This window comes from Clytia hemisphaerica, unplaced genomic scaffold (assembly GCF_902728285.1).
Source record: "Clytia hemisphaerica strain Z4C2 unplaced genomic scaffold, Clytia hemisphaerica genome assembly, whole genome shotgun sequence".
NCBI lineage: Eukaryota > Metazoa > Cnidaria > Hydrozoa > Leptothecata > Clytiidae > Clytia > Clytia hemisphaerica.
Genome location: NW_027104200.1, coordinates 633,050 through 658,571, shown reverse-complemented (window position 1 = coordinate 658,571; position 25,522 = coordinate 633,050). Strand labels below are relative to the sequence as shown.

At 35.0% G+C, this 25,522-nt stretch overlaps 1 protein-coding gene and 1 long non-coding RNA gene across 2 annotated transcripts; both read right to left on the bottom strand.

The window, feature by feature from the left end:
- Window positions 1-138: 138 nt before the first annotated feature.
- Window positions 139-8,884, bottom strand: LOC136815226 (uncharacterized). The gene is made up of 3 exons (XM_067071671.1): window positions 8,786-8,884; window positions 7,973-8,119; window positions 139-2,476 (listed from the first exon to the last, which is right to left on the bottom strand). The coding sequence occupies exons 2-3, from the start codon at window positions 8,032-8,034 to the stop codon at window positions 1,390-1,392; spliced, it is 1,149 nt and encodes a 382-aa protein (XP_066927772.1). The 5' UTR covers window positions 8,035-8,119; window positions 8,786-8,884; the 3' UTR covers window positions 139-1,389.
- Window positions 8,885-21,254: 12,370 nt separating this feature from the next.
- LOC136815247 (uncharacterized) lies at window positions 21,255-24,448 on the bottom strand. The gene is made up of 2 exons (XR_010847702.1): window positions 24,356-24,448; window positions 21,255-22,092 (listed from the first exon to the last, which is right to left on the bottom strand). It is a non-coding gene; the product is annotated as an uncharacterized lncRNA (long non-coding RNA).
- Between the last annotated feature and the right edge of the window lie 1,074 nt (window positions 24,449-25,522).

Below are 25,522 nucleotides of genomic sequence, written 5' to 3'. Positions count from 1 at the left end.
CCCTGAATAATCGAAATTTGGTCAAAATTGGTCAAAGTTGTCCCGCTAAGGGTCGTAAAATTCCCAAAATCTTTCTTTTTTTTCCTTTTTAGTCCCGGTAAGGGTCCAATGTTCGAAAATCGGGCAGCACACCCCCCCCCCCGTCAGCTTGCCACCCTTAGTACCCCCCGGGAGTCCGAATGATATCAAGGATATAAAGCATAAGATTAAAAAAATTGAACAATGGAACTATACACGCTTTTTTTTATAAGAATAGTGTACTTTGGATGAGGGTCAAGTATTCTTACGAAATTGCCCAAATTCAGGGTGAAATATTCTTAACGTATTCTTACTTTTTTTAGACTTTAGACAATTTTCACCCTGATATTCTTATAGAAAAAAGCGTGTAGTGTCCGGAAACTTATCTGAAAAAAGATGGAGCAGTATAAGAAAATAATTCAAACTTTACAAATCTATTCTCTCCTATCTATGCTCTTTTAGACATCTTGACCAAACTCGCACCCAGTCCCAGTTCATTTTTTTATGACTCACCAAAGTTTTTATTGTACCACGTCCATCAGTAAGGTAAGATCAAACAAATGGTCAAGTGTCTTTCTGTATGAGTACACGTTTTTATTTTTTTTATTAGAACCCAGTTTATAAGAACATGCTGGAAATTCGTCGAATAATTAAGAACATCGTAAGAACATGCCCAGCCTCAGTTTGGAAAAAAAGGGCAAGAGACTACAATTTCTTCCTCTTTTGAAGCAGTTTTAGTCGAACTTAGAGATGGATTTTCTAAATTTGAGAGTCAAATATTGTCCAAATTTTACCAAGTTTAAGTGCTCTTCATTTTGCATGATATTGTCGATTTAGAGTAGTCTGAAAAATTAAGAACGCATTTAAGAACATTTTATGCTGAAAGCTGCTAAAAAAATAAACAAGGCTCAGTCAAATTTTAGGTGTACTAATAAAAAAAACGTGTACGAAATTACATCTTAGCTAGTGAGAGATCAATACACAGGTTGCGAGATTAAAGTCTGAAGACAAATCACGCTTTTCTCGATATGTGCTTGTTACATGACATTTATTTCTGATTGGTTCGAATTTATTGATACTAATAAAGTTATCATCTGTAAGTTGTAAAGCAATTAACATGGGAATAAAATCAAGTGAACTTTTTCGAGTAATCACATGTTTTGACTGCACTGATATAATTTTTCAACCAGTGTATTGTTATCTTGTCGCATTTGTGACTAAAAATAGAAACACGGAGGTCAAAATCCGGCTTTTTTCGGGTGCTTCCGTTAAAAATATGACGTCATCTTGACTTACGCATATCAAGTATAGCTACAAAAATAATTCTATAAACAAAAGGCATCAGGATAGGAAAAAGAAAATATAAAAAATTTAAGCATCATTTAATTCCGATTTGATTTCAGTTTCATCCTCTTCATTATTTTTGGATGCATATTTCGCTTTGATGATTAACTGTTGAATCTCAAGTTTGACCAAGTCTTTGTGTTTACCTGCTGGTAACTGATGCACCATATTGCCTACTAATTCACCAAAAATATAGTCCTCATGTTTATTGTGTGTGTTACCATAACTACCGCTCGTTGAAGAGGATAGTCTCTTATCTGAGGTAGACGAGGCAGCCGCTTCCTGGTAGGAAGATGTTACCGTATAGTCCCTACCACCTGACGGTGGCCCTTGATTTTCTTCGAATGAGAGATCATGTGATTTGTTTACATGGTTTGTTGATGAAGAAGATGATGTCGAACCCCCGTGATAACCATTCATTTCTAGGCTTTGATCGTGCGGATTTATGTATTCGACAGGGGGTTGTTGATGGTGATGATTTGGATAAGAATGAGATCGCATTGTCATCAAATCGTTAGATGACGTGAAACTCGGTGCGCTATACTCAGCATTTATAAGCTCCATTTTTCGATGACTTTCTCTCGGCTTCATATTATCATCCAAAAACATTAAACTTTTATAAAAACGCCATTTACACTCACTACCGTCGTCTGGTAGATACGACATTCCGTTAGCACGCCGCGTTGCCATATGTTTCGTACGCTGTGTACAAAAATAAGTCCGTAGCGATTGAAACTTTGATAAGATATTATTGCAGGTGACATCAAAACCTCGTTCACGTAAAGAGTCACGGATTTCTTCTACAGCTTTATCTTTGTTCTCTTTAACGTAGAAGAGTGGATGTTGTTTGTTGTAAAGTTCTTCTTTTTCACCCCAAAGTTCAATCAGTGCTTCTGTTGCGTGGTCACTCCACTCGTGTGTCCAATACTGTTTAGTTGGTCGACCACGTGATTTTTTTATTGGGGGTTGTGCGTGCATGGTTTCTTTAGAAGACATACTTTCGTAAGCGATTTGTTGTGGAGGTGAAGTGTCGTGGTTGTACTCACCCGGTGAATATTCTTCCATTGATTCTTCACGACGAATGGTGGGCGAACTACGTTGAATCATGGTAAACCTATGGAACGAAGTTGAAAGTTATTTGCTACAGTCTCTCTAACTCGAACCTCTATAACTCGAACAATTTTTGGTCCCCTTGTGTGTTCGTGTTATAAAAACTCCACATTATGTTAGATAGAAGCGAATAAACTGTCTTGTCCCCGTGTACCCCAGGCTTTATTTGCATTTTACTGATGGATGCTAGAGAATATCTGGTACTATGAGTGAGCATCAAAAAGCCGATAATACGTAGAGAAGAGGCTGGAGAATAAGTTGCATGTATTGGTAAAATTTTCGTTTCTTTTTCAAAACTGATCTGGTAGGATCCCATCCTCCACATGAACAATAGACTAAAGATTTCGTCTTTGGATATTTATTAAAAACATTAGTGTCACCCAACATTGTTCAAAAACATCCAAAACAAATATCCCTACACAAAGCAATACTTATCTTCACTGGACCTTTTAAATGTGTGGCAAGAGAATCGAGAAACCCGTAGTTAAAAGTTGAATTGCTACCTTGTTTAAGTCTATCAGATGTTACTTCCAATCCAGCGGGCCGCGCAATTAATGTAGGAAATAAGTGGCTTCAAACCCTACATAGGAGATTCAACTTTCATAATTTACACCATTTTTTTCAAATGAATAGTGACGAAAATAAATCACTTACCGCCACATAAAGTCAGGAAAAATAAACAAAACTAAAAAAATCAGAAAACCAAAAATACAGCTTCAGCTACGTTTAAATTCTGCGACAAAGTATAAAAGAGCTGACGACGATTTAAACTATACTTCACTGTGAAGAAACATTCAATGCAGTTAAATTTAAAAGGCTATAATTAAAAAATTTTAAAGATGTTTTTAGTATTGAGAACCGACGGGATAATTATTATGTGGTTTTTATGTTTCTGAAAATAATTTTTGATGTCTTTCTTCTATAAGAATTTAATATTGAGTTCGTACTGTTTTACGAGTACACTAGGGCCTTGGGCCTTTGCCTACATTCCAAGGCAAGTAATGCCCTTAAATTATTATCACGTAGTGTTGCTAGTATACCCGGTTGGGGGGGAGGTACTTAGAAAAAATGGGTGTTGGTCCCTTTTTCACACCCTCTAAAGTCTCTCAATCACGAAATTCAAAATTTCCTCTCTCAATCTGCTTCAAAATAAGGTTGGAAGTTTTTCAAGTACTTTTAATTACTTAAAAGCGAAAACATTGGACACAAATTTGAACCAATGTGTCCGTTACTATCACTTCGGGAAATTGCATAGATCCGCAACGTTGCAAAATTCTGCAATGTTGCGTTTTTTGCAACGATTCCCTCAGCGTGCACTGCAATTTTTCGCAACATCCCCAATGGAAGTGTGCGATTATGAACACCATCTATGACGACCAATTTTCGCAAATAGAAGCAAAATTAGGCAAAATCTGGCATATTTGAACAAAGTAGCATTTCTTCCAAGAATGATTGTGAATAATCGCTAGGTAGGAAATTAAAATGCTAGGTTGAAAAGTTTCCTTTTGGGTTGTTCTTCAAATGCACATTATTTTGGAACCCCGGTCAAAACCCTCCGATTCCGGTTTTGGTCCATAGGCCATGGCTGCGAAATTATGCAGCGATAAAGCTGCGGAATTTCCCAACGCTGCGGAATATGACAACGCAAAAAATGCGAAATTACGCAACGTTGCGGATCTATGCAATTTCCCGAATTGCTATGGCTGCTCATAACCTCAAAAAGTGGCAGGGCGAAAGAGTTTAAATACTGTATATGATGCAGATGAGATGGAGTTTTTATATAAGATACTTTGATGATTGGTCATTTGAAGTAATAAAAATGACGCGTTCTTTAAAAGTATCAAACTTGTTTTATTACTGGTTAACGACCAACCAAATCAAATAAGAGCTTGTAAAAAACTCCATCTCGTTCCATACGATGATTATGATTTAGAAAACTTCAAAAAACACCGCATACTGCACAATTAAAATTGAAATTCAATTGACAGCTGAAAAGCTATTTACTTGCAAACAACCACACTAGGAACACTTTGGTAATTAAATGGACAATAATGGGCCAATAAAGAAATCTTAATTACTTTTTCCTGTATTTCTTTTGAAACAAAGTAGAAAAGGGGCACATTAAAAGCAATTAGTGTCAGCATCGTAATTAAACATGTCATCTGTCTCATTAAGATAGGATCATCATTAAGACAAGAGTTAATTGCGTCGTACGGTTTGCATCCTCGTGGTACTGGAGAATAGATCTTATCGGAGTTTTTTGATTTTCTAAAAAAGTGATGCATTGTGGGATTGTTTCGAGGGTATTGCAATAGAAATCTCTTAGGAATTCCTTGAGGGCGGAATTCTATTTTAATACCCCCGAAACAATCCCACAATGCATCGCTGTTTTAAAAACATCAAAAACTCCAATAAGGTCTATTCTCGGGAACTAAAATGTCAAATACCGTTTTAAACAGCTTTAAATCCATTTCCAGGCTCAAACTCTTCCTATTTCTCGGTAAACTGCATAGTTCCGCAGCACTGCAATATTCCACAAAGTTGCGGTTTCTCACAACGCTTCCACAAAAGTGCGCTGCTATACTACACAGTGGGGGGGGGCTTCCGAGGTTACAAAATACATGAATACTGGTAATTTTTTTTTCATGAAAATACTGGCGCACCGACCAAAGGTTTCTCAATACCGGTCAAAAATGTTCCAACGAGTATCAGAATACCGGGAATTCAACCTTTTAACACCAAAATATCAAATCGGAAAAACTGGTCAGTAATGGTAAATACTGGTAAATACTGAAGCTTGTGATTTAAGTTATGAAAGGCCACCAAACCGAAAATCAGGGAAAATGCAACATTGCATGCGGAATTATCCAGCTCTGCCATTCTACGCAATTTTCCATTACATTTCGCCTTCAGGAAGCACATTATACAGTACAACAGAACGCTAAGACTCTCAGAAGATTTCTGGAGAATCATATCCTCATTGAAATAGTTGAACTGTTTGATTTGGCAACCAGATAGATAGATAGATAAATAGATATGAGCCCTCCGAATGCATTCGGGATGGGTTCTACCCATGAAGGAGTATCAGGAGAATCACGGCGCTGACAGACACTACGACTTGACAGACGCGAGCTGACAAGCCATGGCGTATACCATAACACTCAAACGACACTGGGCGAAGCTGAACCTTATGAGTGCCATGGCATGTCACAATGTCTGTCTCGCCCAGTGTCGTATCAGAGTAATGGTACCCAATTCCCCTCGGATGGCATGAATTGACCCGGGCGAAGGTATATTCACTTGACAAGTGAATCTTGAACTCGGGCCTCCCAGACGGGAGTCAATGATGATAACCACTACGATTTGCCAACTGAGTTCAATCAAAGGTATCCTTGTTAGATGACTGCTGACTTTTGTCTAAGGAGGAATATTGAGACTATATGCCTTGATATTGACTCGTTTTAAACTTTTACTGTTTAAACCAGTTGATTGACGGATTGATTGCCACCAGTACTTTATGGAACAACATCATCATTAATATCGAATTATTGTCAGAAGAAGAGAGCTGTCAAAAATTTTTCACTAATTATATGAGGATTTCGAATTCTTTCAGAATGGGATTATATAGAGAAGATTAACATTTCAAAACAATCAGCTTCTTCCGTTTCTTATGCACCGAACTTCCCAAGGATGAGTCATTGAGGCATATAAAGTAGATTCCCAACCCTCCACTAGTTTCGTTTGAATGAAGGACGCTATCGGTGGCCACACACAAAGTTACTCCTCATAATCTTAAGTGGTAGCTACTATAGCCTTTTTACAAAATGGAGAAGGATGTACCATAGATTTATAAAGCCCGGAGGGCTAGATGTCGTGCTTTGGCTGAAAAGTGTGCCGAGACACGTGACTTTACAATAGAATTTCAGCGCTTGAACAATAAGAAGCTTAGCAGGTTTTCGGAAACAATAGCAGCAATATTTTTTGCGATATTCACTTTTTTTTTGCTTGGAAGTGCTTAAAGCACAACATCTAGCCCTTCGGACCTTACAGAAATTTGTGGGATTTACTGTGAGGATAGCCACTAATAAGATCGAGTATTTATAGCTGTAGGCTAGAGTCGAACAACCAATGTATGCTTTGAAGCCACCTTTGTGCAGCTCTCATGCTTTTCATACAAGCGCTAGATTGAAAGTAAAATTTACCAGCAGAAAACAAAACAAAATGATAGATTTTAAATCTGTCAATCGAAATGCGGCAAATGTCTTAAGGCTTCACTCTTACATGCCTTTGAAAGCTTGAAGATTCTCTACAACGTTCAGGTGGAGACACTATAAATTAGAGGTACTTCAAAAGTCGTGCAATCTGTATGCTTTTCCCCACACGCTTTAACCGCGATATTGATAATAATGCTATTATCATCAATATAACATTTGCCGCTCATAAACAAAGAAATTGGCAGATTTAAGGATGTGATATTTTCATTCAGGGTTTCATACGGTCATACTTTAAGTTTAAGTCCCTTCTTTGGCTTAAATCTTTGATAATAGCTATAGTACAACGGCATCATGGAGTTTTGACCTTAGAATGCCATTTCAGAGAATTTTACAATGCTTAAAGGTTCCATAAAAATGCCAAATTTTAGCTTGAGCTATGTATCATGCTAGATTTTGGCTGTGTTTAGATCTAAACCTAAGACTACCGTAAGAATATTTCAGGATGATTTTTCCCAAAAAAGTTAACAATATTCATAATGAATTGGAAAAACACTTGTAAAAAAATTCGTGTAAAAGCAATAAAGAGTGTAATTTCAATCAGCCCATGTAGCCATTCGAAGGCCAATTAACTACCTCAAAAGAAAAGTGGAGTATTTTACTTGTTTAACAATTTTCACAGGACCCATTTATGCTATACTAAAACGTCATCTACCCTACCGTCGTTGGAAAGATATTCGGAGGAGAATTGTCTAAAATATAGAAGATCTATATTTAATCGAGAACTGAAGAATAAAAATGAAGATGAAAAAGAAAATGAAATCCTTCCATCAGTTCAAAAATCATGAAAATGTCACTTTTTTGAATATTTGAATCTCGCCAGTTGAAAAAATTTTCCATATTATAAATCTTCAACCTTTAAGAAAATTCTCCTCGAGAATATCTTTCCAAGGGAGATATCTTTTCAACATAGCATGAAATAAAAGATCTTATAAATGTTTTTGAAGCTCAAAGTAAAACATGGTTACACGTTTTTTTATAAGAACCTGCTAAGATTTTGAAGCCTTCGGATGTTCTTAACTTTTTGAGTTTTAAGCCTAACAATGTTCTTGACATGTTCTTAATTTCACGATTTTGTGAGTATTTTGGTCCGCTTTCCTAAGAAATTGGCTGTTTTAGAGTCCGCAAAGCCTTAAAATGTTCTTAACTTGTTCTTAGAATTTTGGCCATCGAAGTCTTATGTTCTTATAAAAAAACGTATAGTTTGAAGATAAATAAATAAGCTTTACCGTTTACGTTTAGATCCGTTATTTTCATCGCCCGATCCATTGTTCTCCATGAGCACTTTCATTAAGAACAGTTGCTTCCACAAACGTCTGAAATATACTTGTCCTTCGTGGTGGTTATTGTTGGGTGTATTAAGTGTGTTTTTGATACTGAAAAATGTAATTGAAACTTATGAGACAATACACGTTTTTTTTTTTTTAAGAAACACACTTTTAAGAAACATGAGGCTCAGAATACCTAGAAACTAAGAAACATCTAAGAAACATGCTGAGGCTGAGAATGAGAAAAAAACATTCTTTAATTCGTTTTTTTTTTAAGAACCTTCCAATCCAGCCTTTTATAAGGCTGATTATGTCAAAAAGTTTAGAAACATGTAAGAAACATTTAAGGCTCAAAAGGCCGATTTCTTAAGAAACATTGAGGCTGCTTGGTAAAACTAGTTTCTTAAAAATAAAAAAACGTGTATCACAGACTAAAGTTTAACACCCCTATACCGGTAAATTTCAGAAAACGTTACGCCCCTGTTTCAAAATATGATGCAGCCCCGTTTCGAAAAGTATAATAAAAATAATACATATCCTGTTTCAGAAACGATATCAAACAAACACCCCTGTTTCAAGAACGGTATATCCCTGTCTCAAGTACAGAACACCCCTGTCTCACAAACTATATAACTACTGTTTCAAATAATGATATACCCCTGTTTTAAATTGACACACCCGGGGATACACCCTTGCTCTAGTTAACACCTTTGATCACTTGATTATCGCGTCAAAATCCTGGAATCGATATCATTAATAAAATCGCAAGATTGCCTCAAAATTTCCACTCGCTCCTTATACAAAGCTAATAGTAACCACTACTGAACGTTCTAACAACTAAATGAAAAAAACTCTGATATATATTCCTCAGTCGCGATGAAAGCCATAACACAAAGAATAATATCTAATTTTACGTATACATATATTTTTTTCCTTGTTTCTTATTATTTTAATAAATTCAACCCTTATCATAAAAATAACAAGACCTTCAACAATTCAAGCAAAAAATATATATAAATGTTGTGTTTAGATAGAAAACTTTGCAAATTTTTTTTCTATCTATCTCTTGATAGCATATATAACCTCTCTTTATACATTTTTCTTTGTTGTGTTATAAGTTATAAATTTTTTTATCGTCATTCAAGGTTTTTATATATATTTATCGTTATATGAAAGAAAGTTTTAGTAGATGATAAATATTTTTTTAACGCCGATTCTCTTGTCTTTTAATGACTCTGTAAATACACACTCCATCTTACGGTTTTTTTTTAATACGCGACAATTTGCATATTTATGTTAAATTGTTTATTTTTTTTCTCTCTTTTCTTTTCACAAATCCCACCAACAACAATCTATTGTTTTGAAATGCAATTGCTACAAATTATTTATTTCTTTACTCGCATGCACTACATTATAATGCGACACTGGTTAAAATTTCGTAACCAAAAAACTTTCTTTCGTAATACTTAAATTTTCCTATTTATAAGAAAAATTTCTATGAAAATTACTACAAGCGTGTTTCATATCCATAAATTTTTCAAGTTCCTGGGTTTCAAGTTTCAATTTCAAGTGCCGTTTTGCCAAAGATGGTATTGCCAATGTGATTGAAATATCCTCACTTTTTATACAACCCTGTGTCATAGATACGTGGAACCTCCACCCCACGGTCAAAGTTTCGCCCCCGGTGGAAAAATTATGTACCTAAGCTTCAATTGACTTGAAAAATTTGATCCCATTTAAAAATCAATGAAAATAATGCACTTCAAAACCATGCCCACTGGATTTTTTTACCAGTGAACAACAAGATTTCTATCCCCCATTGGGATTTTGATAGAAATTTTTACTCGCATAGTGAGAAGAGGTTCCACCGGAGCTGTGAGACAGGTGTGTTTCAACAAGGACACTTGTATAGCGTAGTGTCCTTGGTTTCAATACTACCTAAAACTTCAGCCAATATGACCATTCATCTCAAAAACTTGTGTTTCCATTATGAGATCTGTTATTTTCAAATAGGGATGAGATTTTAGAGTATTCAATCGCCAATTATACAATCAGAAAGTCTTGGGGCATGATTAAGGTCGATTAAGGTTAAAATTACATGTTAAAAATTCATAGGCCTGTTCATTCAGATGGTATTGATTTGACAGATGTTGGTGAAAAGGTCGTGAAACAGGGGTGCTCATCATTTTCAGGAAATTTGATTTACGCGTCCTTTTTTATAAGAACATCCAAAATCTTTGAAGCCTTCAGACGTTCTTACCTTTTCGTGTTTTAAGCCTGAAAATGTTCTTTAACATGTTCTTATGTTCCATTTTTTGAGTATTTCCCTATGAAATCAGGTATGTTTTAGAGTCTGTAAAGTCTTGAAATGTTCTTAACTTGTTCTTAAAATTTTGGCCATCGAAGCCTTATGTTCTTATATAGTTTGTTCTTATAATAAAACGTGTATTTGTCCCGTTTGTTGGTGATTCACTAGGAATATAAAACAGGGATATTCATCGTTACGGATACAAATCTTTTAAAATTGAAAATATTACGTCATGTACAAAAAACGTTAAAACAACGTCGTGTGTAAGTGTGTGTAGTGGACTCGTCTAACCATCCACAAGTTTATTTATATAAGAACAAGCCATATAAGAATATAAGGATTCGATGGCTAAAATATTAAGAACAATTTAAGAAAGTTTTCAAGCCTTTGTAAATCTAAAACACCCGATTTCTTGGACATTTAGAAGATTCAATTTTAAAAAAACACCCCCTTCTCACTGAACCACTGGGTCCCCTTCCCACTGGAAAAATCGGCCAAAATATCGTCCCCGGTGGGAAATTGTCAATCACACCAATCCTCACAGCCAAATGTGCTATTTTTCCCATCTCCACTCAATTTTCTGGCTTGAAAATAATGGAATTAAAATCCCGAACCATAAAAAACATATCAATCCCCATCGAGTTTCAGTCCGTTATTTTTTTCCCTACTAACTTGAAAAATCCTACCGGGTCTGTGAGAAGGGGGTGTAAATAATATCCAGATACTCGGGTCAAGGTTTTGAGTCACTTGTCACCGTCATCAAGCAAATGGAGCAAGCAGAAAAAGACACTCCATGAGAGAGCCTCTCAATGTTATTGCAAGGTTTAGATCAAACGATTTGAAGGAAATAAATATATCAACTTATTTATATAGAAAAACAACAGTGATTTGACACGAATCAAAACAACTATCGAGAAAAAAAAATTTTTGAAACGTATTCAAGACAAAATTATTAATGATCATCATTGACCTTGAAAATTCAGTTGATAATGAAATATGGAGTCCAAGAACCATTTATTGATGCGGTATTCCGGTATTGAAAGGCCAAATTTCTTATATTACAGTGATTGTCAGAAAGTTTTTGACCGGTTTAAGAGATATTTTGGCCGATACGCCGGTAGTTCGTGAAAAAATATGGTCTTTTGTACTCTTGGAAGCCCTCCACATACAGGGGGTACAATTTATTAAATTAGCTGAGATTAAAATTTTTGATTCATTTCCACAAACAACCCAATCACTTAGGTTCGCCGAGCCCGATAATAATTAATTTCTAAAATTTTCTGACATTAGACAGATAATAACAATCTAAATACGTTTACAAATATGAATTTTTAAAGAATTATTAGGTCTTTACACATGATGAATCAGCTTTTCCCAAACATGTTCAAATATTAACCAAAAATTTGATAAATAGATTAAATCGTACAAATTGCAAAATCTTAAAATATCTTTGGAAGAAAATAGCGAGAAAAATAGTTGGAATATTTTCACTTAGGGTCTTTGCGCAAACTCTCCTTTGGTAAATGACTTTCGACATCGGACTTGAAGGGGACTTAAGGTTATTGCTAGACTCAAAACCAATTTCAATGTTTGCCTCATACAGTTTATACCCATATTATTGTTGGGCCCACCATCGGGCCTTGTCGCTGTCCGTGTGCTTTATGTCCGTTTTTGAAGAAGCTGAGCTTAGTCAATTTAAGATCATTTTGGAAAACAATCAGTACGAATAACCAATATGTCGTCACTGGGCCTTCATACTGCTTTGGCTTTTTGCTTATTGTTGTTTGGGAAGTATTTCCTGTTTCCAAGATCTAGGAGCTTTCCATAAACTCATAAGCATTTTTTGAGGACAAATTATTAAAATGGAAGAAAATTCTTGCGCTCTTAAGAAAGCGACCTGAGACCACATTAAAGGTTGACCACTTCCGCACAAAAGGGAAACTTGATCTGCAAATATTTTCTCCCCGTATTATTGTCATTTGAGACAAAATATTTATAAAAAAGACCACCGACTCTCAAAGTCTTTTGATGAAGTTTTTGATGAAATTTACCATGGTTTTTCATTGTTCCTCTTGGAGTTTTAGTTAGATAAAAAACTGTGTTTCACTCACTGAGCTTCTCAATCCCGGTAAAATATTTTAATCAGAGTTCTTATGAAAGTGGTACCCGCATCGGTAGCGCTAGATCTACATTTTCTCGAACACTAGTGATGTAGCGTCGGATGTCGTTAGGGAAAATTTTAACACTACAATGGATTCTTTGCGAGTACCACTTTTGAAAAAAGCTCCGGTCAAAGATGACGGATATAGCTTGGTTCAGAGTTTATAAAAGCCAGTGGTTGCTCTCACTGACATATTAAAACTCTGGACCAAGCTATCCGCTATCTTTGATATAAACTAAGAGTAGCTTTTCGTTGAAAAGTAGTCATCCCAAGGGTTGGTTATTGGAGGTACGATTCGTACTTACCCGAAATTCTCGAAATGTCGCCACACCTCCAGGGAGAATATGGAATCTTTGTTTGGAGGCTATATGTATTTTCCCGCCCCTGGAAAATGAAGCCACATATTTTGTATCCAAGACGCATGAATCACGGGGTCCAGATCGAAAGTAAAATCCATCTCGAAAATGCCGCGTAAAATCATAGAAAGCACTTGATTCGATCTGTAATTCTAATGTGGAGCAATGCTTAAGGCTTTACCATTTCTTGCTTGAGAAAGATTGAAGATTCTTCTCTAGCCCATGGGTCTTTAAACTCAACGACCCGAGCACTGATACGAAAACCTCAGTTCGTGCAGGAATTAGAAAAGGGGATTAGCTGACGAGTAAAATGCTAATTAGCAAGCTGCTATTGTTTCATAATTAACTGGTCTTCAGGCTGCTGCAAATTTAAGTATGTAATTGAGCTACGAAGGAGAGATCAAAATGGAGGAAATCAAAAGAAAATTACTACTTCATTATATTCTCACAAAGAATGCAACTAATCCTGAAAAAAAACAGTATTGAAATGTTGTAAAGATAAAATAATAGTTTTTCATTAGAACATAAATCGAAGAAATCAATTTTTTCTGGTCAGACCCACTGGAATTCCATCCCCAATGTACAGTTTGACTAAATTTCCGTCCCAGATGAAAAAATAACCTACAATTTCAGCCCAACTGGAAATCGGCTTTGTTTTCATCCCCATTTGAAATTCAATGTAAAGAATTACTGTCCAACACCATCCCACCGTTTTTTTCATCCCCACCGTGGGAATAAGTTCTGCCAGGGCCGTGAGAAAACGGTCTGGTTTTTCATCAATACCAAGTCACCCTAAAAAATCATTTTTAGCTTACCTTGAAGATAAGCTGGCGAATCAGTAATACACTTTTTTGACCGTAGCCGCCAATTACCGCGCTGGCATTCTTTTGTCCACCTGGATACCACTAAAACCGACCCAGTACTTTTTTCGCACCTATATAGACAATAGAAAAATATGTCAAAAAGGATTGGATCGAGTTTAAGGGGATAATTGAATAATTCAGTGGCACGCACCTGACCGCACGAATACGGTCGAAAAGGTGTATTGGTATACCTCATATTTGATTTGAAGGGAAAACTTTCTTCTTGTATACATTATATGCTAACAAACGGTTTTGAAGGTATGGTATTTAAGGTCGGATGTTGAGTATTATTAATAAGCTATAGTTGTTATGAATAAATAATACCACCATTCATTATGAAATTTCATTCTTGTCCTTTGCTTTCATATTTTACCGCTACGTTAATGATGCCTCATGCAATTTCTAATTTCTTTAAATGACTTCTTAATTTACTGCGTAGAAAAATTTAACCAAGAAAAATCTTGGTTATAAATTGAACTATTTTTTAAAAATAACTTTAAAATCTCCAATGAAATCGTAATTTATTGACATTTGATAACAAATATTAATTCACTGGAAAAGTTTAATCTAGCTCTCGTAAAGGAAAATCGGGAATGAGCTCACGTATACGCGGATAGAAAAAAGGTCTCAAAAACTTGGACCATTATAGTGCAGAAAATTTTTTTGAAAAAAAAACATTTTCCGTCATTTGACAAAAACTCATATTTCTTTTTAAACCCTTACAAATAAACCCTTGATCATTTCGACCCTTACAGTGCAGTAATCAGATAACCTGAGATCAGCTGAATCTAACCTGAAAGCTCTAAATGGTATACTTTAATCGTAGAAATTTTAGCGAGATTAATTTTAGCGTATATTAGCGAGTCAGGAAAATCTTGATTTTTTTTGGATTTATTTTAGCGAATCACGATTTCAAAAAATTTCGCGTGGATAAATTTTAGCGAGTACTCATCTGACAAAAATTTCGGGTGGATTAATTTTAGCGAGGGCAATGATTTTGAAGAAAAAAATAATGTTTCTTAATACAAAAATTAAAATAGTAACATGTGTTTGTAACACAATTCTTGACTAAGAACAGAAAAACTTAGAAATTTACGCCCCCATTACTAGTTTTTGAAAAAAATATGAAAATGATAACAAAATGATAAAAAATGAAAGAAAAAACATACTGGATTTATTTTAGCGAATCAGCTTTTCGAAAAATTTCGCGCGGATAAATTTTAGCGATCTGTCAATTCGGCGCGTTTTAGCGAGATTTATTTTAGCGAAAATAGGGAAAACTCGCTAAAACGCTAAAATTAGTCTCGCTAAAATTTCTACGATTAAAGTAGGTGAAATCATAAGAGTCGTCTAAAAGGACTGGGAATGACAACAGAGTTTGTGTTTGAACATAGGGCACCATAGTTTTTGACATTCCGGGTGACAACAAGATTCTTGTTGTAGAATTTTCTACGGGAGGAATATTTTCCTCAGATGGTTAATTTTCAAGCGCCTTCTGAGGTTTACCGTGCTCGTAAGAATATTATGACCATCTGTTATCAGGTTATGGTCAGGTCGATCATTAGATTAGCTGCTCAGAATAATTTAGCAGTACGCCAGGTTGGAATTAGTGAACAGCACGCCGAATATATTCGGTATTAGGCAGTAATTACTTTTGGCAGCCTTTCCACAAGCTGAATATCTTTTGGCGTGCACCTCACTTTAATCAAATAACAGCTCGGCGTGGACTTTGCATCGTTTCCACACCGGGCAGTACGGCAAAACAGAAACATATTTGAAGCAAAAACCTTCTTAAGCTCTACAATTCCTATTTGAAATAATCTACCAAGGAAATGCCGTGATGCTGAATCAATAGTGTCTTTCAAGAGTAGCGCCAGTAAACATTTTTTCAGCTGATTCTCCAATTATTTATCCAATTATTGATTCAATTTTCCAGTTCCTTCTTGTTACTGTTCTTGTTCTGTTCGTAATGGCCCTTCGTGGAAACAATTCTTGAGTTGTCTAAAAGCTCAATGATTTTTCGAAGCCAGCCATTTAAAACATTTGCTATTATTATTATCATGTAGAGTCCCTGATAATGCTGAATAGGTTGACAATTTCTACTTTTCAGGTTATCTGTTTATTCCCATCACTTAGTAGCAAAATAATTGATGATTATTTAAATTATGAGAGAGAAATTTAGACCCTATCCATCCATCTCAAATATTGCAAAATTTTGGTGTAGAGGTTAGCGGTACGGGAAATAACAGCGTTTTGATGCGGTTAACTCGTTCTAAAATTAATTCGTTGATCTCATTAAATGGTAATTTATATCAATTAGGTTGAAATTCGATAAATTTTTCTCTCATTAAACAGGATTGCTACACGGGAAATCAGCTTATTAATATATTCGATCTGCCAAAGCCTGATGCCATATATAAAATATGACGCACGTATTAAAAACTTCAAAAGCTCCGAGTTGAAATGTGAAACTGCCTTGCAAATTTGAAAAATTCAACACGCATAGTATTAATTTTCGGGTTAATTTCGTTTTTTTTTCGCCCAATCGCCCGCCCGCCGTTTGAAAAAGGGGTGCACTTGAAATATTTTTCCAGGAAATGTGAAACTGCCTTTTTTTGCCTAAAATTAGTACAGGGTTCCCAGAAAAGTCAATCCCAACTTTCGTACAAACAATTTTAAGAGTCTAAATATTAAACACCCCCTTCTCACAGACCTAATTGGACCCCTTCCCACTGGAAAATTGGCCAAAAAATCGTCCCCGGTGAAAAATTATCGTCCAATTTTTGTCCCCACTTAATTTTCTGAATTGAAAACAAAAGAATTGAAATCCCCATCCATAAAGAATATGGGAATATCAATCCCCATCGAGCTTTTTTCTGTTATTTTTATCCCCACTGGCTGAAAAAAATCCCACCGGGTCTGTGAGGAGAAGGTCTGATATTTTGTGATAGATATTCCAATTTATTCGCCTTAGAAATTTTGCTAAACCGTTTGCGAGGGAAACGAGACGGAAGTGAGGTTGTTGATAATAAACTTCTATCTAGGATATGATAGGGTTATCAATTAGTATTCTAAAGTTCATTCACTTGAACGAAAAAAAAAAACCTTAAAAGTTTTGCTTGTCATTTTCAAACCATTGCTTCAAACATATTATATACCGTTGAAAAGATCATTTAGAGTACTATAATAATCAAAAATATAGAAATTTCTTAGAAAATGAAAAATGAAGAAGAAAAAGCATTTTTATCTTTTGGTGCTATAGAAAGTTATAGGCCTAAGAAGATTGCCCGTCGGAGTGAAAAACAGCAAAAACGGTAATGAAGATGAAAAATGGAGAAGAAAAATATCAACTAAAATTGAGCTATAATCCCCATTTTCATATCATATTAAGAAAATCTCAATCTTAACCCTATTATTATCAGGCTTTTTCGGATTTTGTATTCTCAAGGGGGGGGGGGTGTTTTCCACCAGCCTTGTATAACTTTTGATCTAGAAAAGGTATGGACTTGAAATGTGGCACAAATGTTCTCCACCATAAAAGGAGTTCATACATGAAAATTTGGGTTGATGACGTCATCATAAAGGTGATGACGTCATCACAAAGTTTCACAATTATCGCTGACCAATGAAAAAGTACTATTCAATAAAATAGCAATTAGAGTTGAACGAATGGAGATTTTTCAATTCTGTTTTGAATTTCTAAAAGCCAAAAAGAATATCTCTATTATATTTGCCGGTTTTTAAGATACTAATAAAATCGGGGTTTAAAATCCATGCAGAAAATGAGTCAATTTTTTCAAAAAACAATGACGTCATTTTTGATGACGTCAGCAGTTTTTGAAAATTTCTAAAATATTTTTTAAAATTTATTATTGATACCTAAAACCTGTCAAAATTTGAAGTCAGTTGGATACCTAGATCAAAAGTTATGCTAAATTTAAGATTTTGGGATTTTACAGGGTTTTAGCTGGATTTTATGATATGCCTGCACAAAAAAGTCATAAAACCTGATCTGGTCGGTGTATAATTGTAAAATTTGGTATACCAGTGGATACCCCTTAAAACCACATACCCCTTAAAACCCACAATGTTGCATTTTTGGCTTTCATAACTACCAGATTTAATTTTATGTGGTATGTTTCACTTTTTTACAACCTCTTATAAATGTTTTTTCATAAAATACCAAATTTTAAGGATTTTAAAGATGCTAAAGTATCTTAAAATTCGAAGTTATTCAAAATTTTATCAAAAATCCCTTCAAAAAATCAGGTTTTTTGGACCTAGAAATTACACAATTGAATTTAAGGTCATAAAACCTATACTTTTTAGATACCTATAATTATGGTAGGTATGAAAAAATCATTTTCATCTTCGTGAATAGACCCCAACGAAAATGACAGGCCCTTAAAATTCTACTTTAAAGCACTTTTATGGGTGATGATCAATAAAATCTGAAAATCGACTTTCTCAAAACCTGGTCATGTTGCATACCAAAATGTCACAAATTTGATGGAGATTTAGAAAAACATTAGAACCATAGGTCAAAAATGAAGCGAATGAAAGGTTTTGGCCTTTCGTAGCCGTTTTTGACGAAAAAACCACACACAATTGCATTATGGGCATGAAATCCTGAAAAATGAAAATATTGTTGTGGGAATGAATTTCTAGCAATTCTTTGAACCATTGAATCACGAAGCAACACCAAATTTGTATCCATCAGCTTGAGTATCCCGTTAGCAAGGGTCGGACTTTGTGGTTTTTAGCCTTATTTTTGTAGGTTTTAAGGGGTATTTTGATTTTAACACATATTTTTGAGATCATTTAGGTACTAATGGTATATTCATAACATTAGTAACTTTACAGTGAATCACTGTTCAAAATTTGAGGTCAAAAGAACTTTTTTGTAAAAAGTTATTCGAGAAAAACCATTTTGTAGGTTTTAAGGGGTAAATAGCTAAAACTGCACTTTTTCACTTCCTCGTGAAAAACTGAAAACTGTTTTCTACAAAACATCACTGCTAGGGAAGACAATCATAGACAACGTACTTTCAACACAAAAAGTTTCAGCCTTACACTCCAACTAAACAATGAGATAGAGGGTACCACTTTTTATTGTGGGTTTTAAGGGGTATCCACTGGTACATGCTGCTAATAGGATTATATTAAAAGTCAAAAACTTTCAGAGTGTTAAAAAAAATTTTCAGTGAGCTATATTAGCAAAAGAGTGCCAGCCTGGTGAAAAACACCCCCTGATAAAAATAGGGTTAAAGTCCGTTCCAGTTTCATCTGTTTTCCAAACCTTTTTATTCATTTTTTTCTATTTGATAAAATTCCAACAAGCACATTTAACCTCTATCCAATTCCAATTCGATCAAAAATTACAGTCTCTTTTGTGTTCGCTGCAGACTATATTGAGAAACAGTTTAGGCTATTTTCACAGGGCCAACTTTACGATTTGAATGCCCTTAAGGGATTTAATTTCGTGGTTTTTTGACAAATCCGTGAAATTAAATTCCGCGAAACACGAATATTCCCAAGATTTAAAAAATTACCACAAAAATTGGTTTTTTAGACCAATATTTGTGAACAAAAATTCCTCTTAACCGCTAAATGAAGCTTTGAGCTGTGTACCGTGAAATTAAATTCCGCGAAAATTTCTTCCCTTCTTAAGATAAAATTCTATAATAATCTTTTTAATTTTTCGACTGAAATTCAATATCTGGGTTGCTTTTTATAAGATTTGTTATCAAATCTGACCTGATATATATCTTTAAAATTCTTGGCGAGGACCATAATCTCAGGAAGTAATTTGCTATTTCCAAAAGGCTAGAGAAAAAAGGGGGGATGATTACAGTAAAGATTTATTGTAGTTATGGGGTAAAAAGGTCGGAGAGTATATTCAGTTGATATTTTTAATTTACGGAATTTTAGTTTACACTTATCTTCAAAGTTCACAGGTGAAATTGTTCTTTTTCGGACTTCATCAATAAAAAAAGATTTCTTTTTTGTGAGCTACTTCTTTCATTCACATCTAACTTTTTTGGATAATAAATCGCTCTATATTGGATATACCAGGAAAATCAACTTTTTTAAGGCTGATACAGCAAAAATGACAAAACTCAAAACTTATGAACTGCTTTTGAAAATCTTTGCACCACTATTCTTGGTTGGGATAATTGGTAACCTCTTAATCATAATTCATTTTCTACGCGTCAATCGAAACGCAATCAAGCGAATGCCTGTTTATCACTATCTGGTCATCGTTTTAGCAATCAACGATTTGATAGTCTGTGTAATCGCCGTCTTCCACGCTATCGCCAGAAACACGGGTCTGTACGCTAACAGGAGAATCCGTGTTTACTTTATACCGTTTCGAGTAACTATAGTTTGTTGTGTATCTTTTTCGATATGGGTTCTAGTGATTATATCATTCGCAAGATATCACTCCATACTACACCCGTTCACTGACGCTCAAAAATGGAGTAAGAAACGTTACACTGGAATAATATGCATCATTTTCACAATCTTGTTCGTTATCCTTATAATCGAATACATAATACCAAATGAAAGTAACACCTTTCTCCTGATTTTACGTGCATTCACTGAATGTATTATCCCCTTAACCACCATGAGCTTCTTCTACCACAAAATCTCACGACACATGAAGGGGAATCAAGAAGGCGTACCAGAGAATCGACAACGGATTATTGAGAGAAATAAAACTGCACTTAACGTTCTGAAGTATTTAATTTTAGTCTATTTCTTATCTGTGGTTGTGGTTCGAATTTTTGTTCTCGCTATCAAATTCAATGAAGATGTCATTACTGATTGGCTAACTTATCCAATCAAAGACGCGATCACACAAACTTTCAATTGTCTTTATTACATGAACAATGTTTTGAATTTTTTTGTACATGCAAAAATGGATGCAGAGTTTCGAAAGTTCGTAAAACATATTTTTGATTGCCGTAAGAACTGAAGGTAGTGAGGAAAGAAAATTTTGAATCTCTTTGGAATAAAATTGAAGAGTATGAATGTTTTCTACGGAAGGACCCAGGGTTTTACAAGTAACGAAAAATTTAAGCTAGAGAGAAAATTGTTTAAAAATCTTTTGCTACTACTGGCAAAAACCGGGAATAAAATACTAATGAATGCTAGTTCAACCAACGCTAATTCAAGTAACAAACGTCTAGCTGGTCTAGCAGAAATGGATACAGAACTTCGACAGTTTGTGAAGACGTGATTAACCACAAAAGAATAGGGGCGGTGATAAAAGACGGATCAAGTCCCAAAGTTGAAGGAAAATCAAATTTAACACCGACTATGTGATGCTGGGAATGAAAATACACCTTTCAAGCATTAAAGCGTGAGGAGACGGGATTCGAGTTTACCAGGAAAGATTAACGTCAGAACTTTTCATCAATGCAACAACGTCAGACATTTTAACGCTCTTTTTGACGTCATCTTTTCCTGGTAAATTCGAATACACTTTCATCAAGCTTTAAGGGTTAATAGGTTTCTGTAATAAGTCTTTATCAGATGGCTCTATTTAAAATTTACCTTTTAAATCATAGTTTCCTTATATTGGAACCTCACAAAAAATATGTTACAAAATATTCAAGAAAATTAAACTTACTGACTATTTACAACTTCTAAGACCCTGAAACAAATTTGACTTCTAAAAAGGAAGAGGAATCGTGGTCTCAGTTCCAGGCTATACCACTGTTTTCAAGGATGCAGAGAAACATGCATTGATACTCAACGCCATTGGACCAATTTTTTCGAAAAAGTTCAGCGGCTATTTAGCAGTCTTCCCCAAAAAACACGATTCTCAAAACCATTTTACGAAGCCAAAGTGTTTGCTCTTCCGAAACATTTTTTGGACATTCCGTTTTTAATTTCTGCATCATGTGCACCAAGGGATAACAAATATTCCGCGACTTCGAAGTTGCCGTTCAGGTAAGCTAACTTTAAAGGTGATTCATGTTTCTTGCGTCGTGTCCTCAAAGTTATATCTGCCCCTGCCTCGATTAGTAACTTAACTGTCTCTTCATTACCCACTATACAAGCTTGGTGAAGTGAGGTAAAACCATCAATTGATAAAGCGTTTATATCAAGAAAATTATTGTTCAGAATTTGGACTACCGCCTCATGGTCTTCCCTTAAGACAGCGTTGTGAAGAACGTTCTCTATACTGGCGGTAGATTGTGATCGCTGAAGTGGTGATTTCTTTAATATGCTTTCAGGGTTTAAACGTGTCAAAGATCGTGTTTGCTCAGTGAAGCGATTATTGAACGAATTTGATTTCTTTCGAGGTCCCAATAATCCTTCTGGTATCGTCTCCATAGTTGATTCTTGGAGTTTTTTCTTGTGTTCGATATCGTTATTTTAAGCTGGAAAGAAAGCGAACCATTTAAGCCCGAAATTCAAATTATTTATAACTCGTTAAACCAACCAGCCGTTGTAATTCATTTGTAGTTAAGACCGAACCTTGAACATCACTTACATAAAACCTCAGAAGCAAGCAAGTATTTTAAAAAGTGTTTTTTATACGGAGAGAGATGTTGTCAACTCACGTTCACACATGACGCGACTCTCACAAAGCTCATAATCTCTACATACAAAAACTCTTAGAACTGTGTGAAATAATGTCATAAGATTTAGAAATATGGTCATTTCCGTGGGGCGAGAAAGAAAATATTTCACAAAGTATTAAAATGACCCAAGATATAGATGAAGTGTTAAGAAGTTTAGACGTTTTTCTCTTGTATTTTGTTCAAGTTAATCAAAGAATCATTGTATTGGTCAAGGAAATAAGAATTCAAAGTCGTTACTCTGGGGTGCCTACCTGGCCTGGATGTGTGTCGAAATGTTAATAAACGGTAGGGGTGGAAATGTACCTCTAAATACCCCTGCCTCCCCCCCCCCCCCCAAAAAAAAAGGTAATCATAGACTAAAACCAGCAAAAAATGGACTCTTCTTTTGACTGCTAAAAATATTTTCAAAAATTAACTACTAGGCACCTAAGAGTAATACGAAACGTAAAAGATATTTCTCAGCTTAGTTCATAAAGTAGTGTTCAAAAGTTATGTATCTGTAAATAATAGACTAGCATCTTTTTCCTGACCAATTTTCTTTTGTTTCTTATTACAGAAAATAGGGACAAACTCAAAGGAGGAATATTTCTGCCGTAAAGAATTCCGTACCTTTTTTTATAATAATCATTTTATAAAATCAATTAGGCTACAAATCGTCAAAATATGAGAACAATTTAAAAACAATGCTGATCCTGCAATGACTTGAGTGGATGCACTAGATAGTTTGAAACACACTGAGGTCGATAACATCGATTTGATGATGCAGAAAAAAAATCAAAAATAAAACTAAAAAATCTCTACAATCCGGCCAGGAACTATTGAACCACCGTACCGCAATCAACATTCAAGTCTCTAATCAGATACGCTCTATTGTTCAATAATATTAAAAGTCACCATCAACAAGAAACTCTCAAAAACGACACTCTACTATTCGATACAACCCCCTTATTCGATAAAAATCCAATTACACTTGAAAAAGGCCTTGAAATCGAATTAGAGAGGGTCAACTTTAATTCCCTTTACTTCTTCAATCGACGCAACTCACTCACACAAACATTGATCTGAATCGCAGTCGCCTACAAAAACCACTAGTTTGGATATCCTGGCAACAAACCCACTGGTAGTAAGACTACACCATCTTTACAAACCTCTTAGAGCCACTCAAACTTCTTACATGTTTAATAATACTTTCTTTACATAAAATCCACTCAGATCAAACTTGTCCATGCTCGCAAGACTGTTTACCACAACAACTATACAAACTGATACAAACAAAGTTACTGGAGTATCTTTCTCACAAGTCGATTAATTAAGCGAGAGGAGAATGGGAGGAGTTATCTTAATCCTTTACTTACACCAAATTTTCTTTCACTGTCAATTTCATATTTCATCCATATTGATCAAATAGATTATATTACGAAACATGTTACCTCATCTTATAACAATTTGATACATATAGGATACCTATGCAAGAAAGAGTTCAAATAAATATACGTCATCATTGTGTGATAGCCTGCCCACCTACCCAAAATATGGAGATTCACTGCACGGAAGAGCTTAAGTTTACGAGAAGTCGCGTATTTACGAGAAGCGCGAATTCTGGCATTCTGGCCCTTTTCGGAGATGACATTTATAGTAAAGTTTGAGTAAAGTACTCATTTACAGGGGGAAATTGAAAAATTCACTGTCACTTTTGGTTACATTTTACGGTAAAAAGCTGTGGATCTACACATTGAGATAATAAAAATTATAAGGAATGCAACGTTTTACTATAAATTCAACCAAGAAATCAGCGTGTAAATGTCCACAAGGTAAATCAAATAAACTCACTTCCATTTGATCATATCATGTATAATAATTGTGATTAAAGTGGCAGAAAGTTGGCTGTCTAAAGTCAATGCAATTACTTCTTTCAATCTTTTTCAAGCAAAGTATGTAACTGCCAACTTTCTGCCCACTTTAACAATTAAACTAGACAGGGAAGAAAGCCGGCTGTTTAAACTGGAGCTAAGTACTGAAATGTGGTCTGTTGTTTATGCGAAAGTAAAAGCAAACCTACTTGCATATATGGCTGCTGTGATCAGCTGTGTTTAGGAGTTACCAGCAAGTGGCAGATGTGCTGAAATTGAGTATCCAACAGTGTGGTTCTACTAACAAGATCTATAAATAGGAAATATAAATTCAAGTCATTAGCTATCTACAGTGAGTTGGACTGCCTACAAAAATTAATCAATTAAAACAAGAACTGTCGAGAAATAATACAGGCAACGCTCTCTTATTTGACGTTTTACTATTCGAAACGTTCCATTTAATGGACTTGTTGGTTTGCTGTCAACCGACCGACTCTTCTCCAAACTTGCCGACCTAATAACCTTTATTGCTATTTCGACGAAGAGAATTTTTTTCTTCAAAAATATAAAATGTGGACAAAAATTCAATGAATGGCCAAAATAAAAAAAAATTTTCGACCGACTGACCCACCTCCAAAATCTAGGGTCGGGTGACGGCAAACCAAGAATTTTTCAAGTCCAGGCTTATTCGATAATATTGAAAGTCACCGTTAACAAGAAACTCTCATAAACGATGCTCGAATTCTATTCGATGAAAATCCAAATCCCCTTGAATACTGATAGTTTAACTCGCAAATTTAATATCTAGAAATGAATTCAATTTCACCTGCACCTTCGGTTGGGATTATATTTTTCCCAAAACTGATTATGGGTTGGCCAAATATTTCAATGCCAAACCTTAAACGCATTTGTCTCGATCTACTCTGCTTCTCCCTACCCAGTTGTACGGTTTGGAAGTTAAATGACAGTTTAACGCACAAATTAATATCTAGCAATGAATTCCATTTTTTTACCTTTTTATACATGTAAGTAATTGATACCTGATCAAATCCCATAATCGAATTTTTAAAAGAACATCCAAAATTCTTGAAGCTTTCGGAGGTTCTTAACTTTCTGAATTTCAAGCCTAAAAATTGTTCTTAACATTTTCTTATTTTTTAGCATTTCGTGAGTGTTTTAGGGGCGTTTTCCCTAAGAAATCAGGTGTTTTAGAGTCCGCAAAGCCTTAAAATGTTCTTAACTTGTTCTTAATATCTTGTCCATCGAAACCTTTTGTTCTTATATATTTTATTCTTATTTTAAAGAAATCCAATATCCATAGTCACACAATGACGTAAAAATGAAAACAAACATCAAGAATACCATACCTGAATTTC

Coding starts and splice junctions, on each gene's coding strand:
- LOC136815226 (XM_067071671.1), bottom strand. CDS start 8,034: ATGAAAGTGCTCATGGAGAACAATGGATCGGGCGATGAAAATAACGGA. Junction 2,477..7,972: donor AACGGATCTAAACGTAAACG/GTAAAGCTTATT, acceptor TTCGTTCCATAG/GTTTACCATGATTCAACGTA.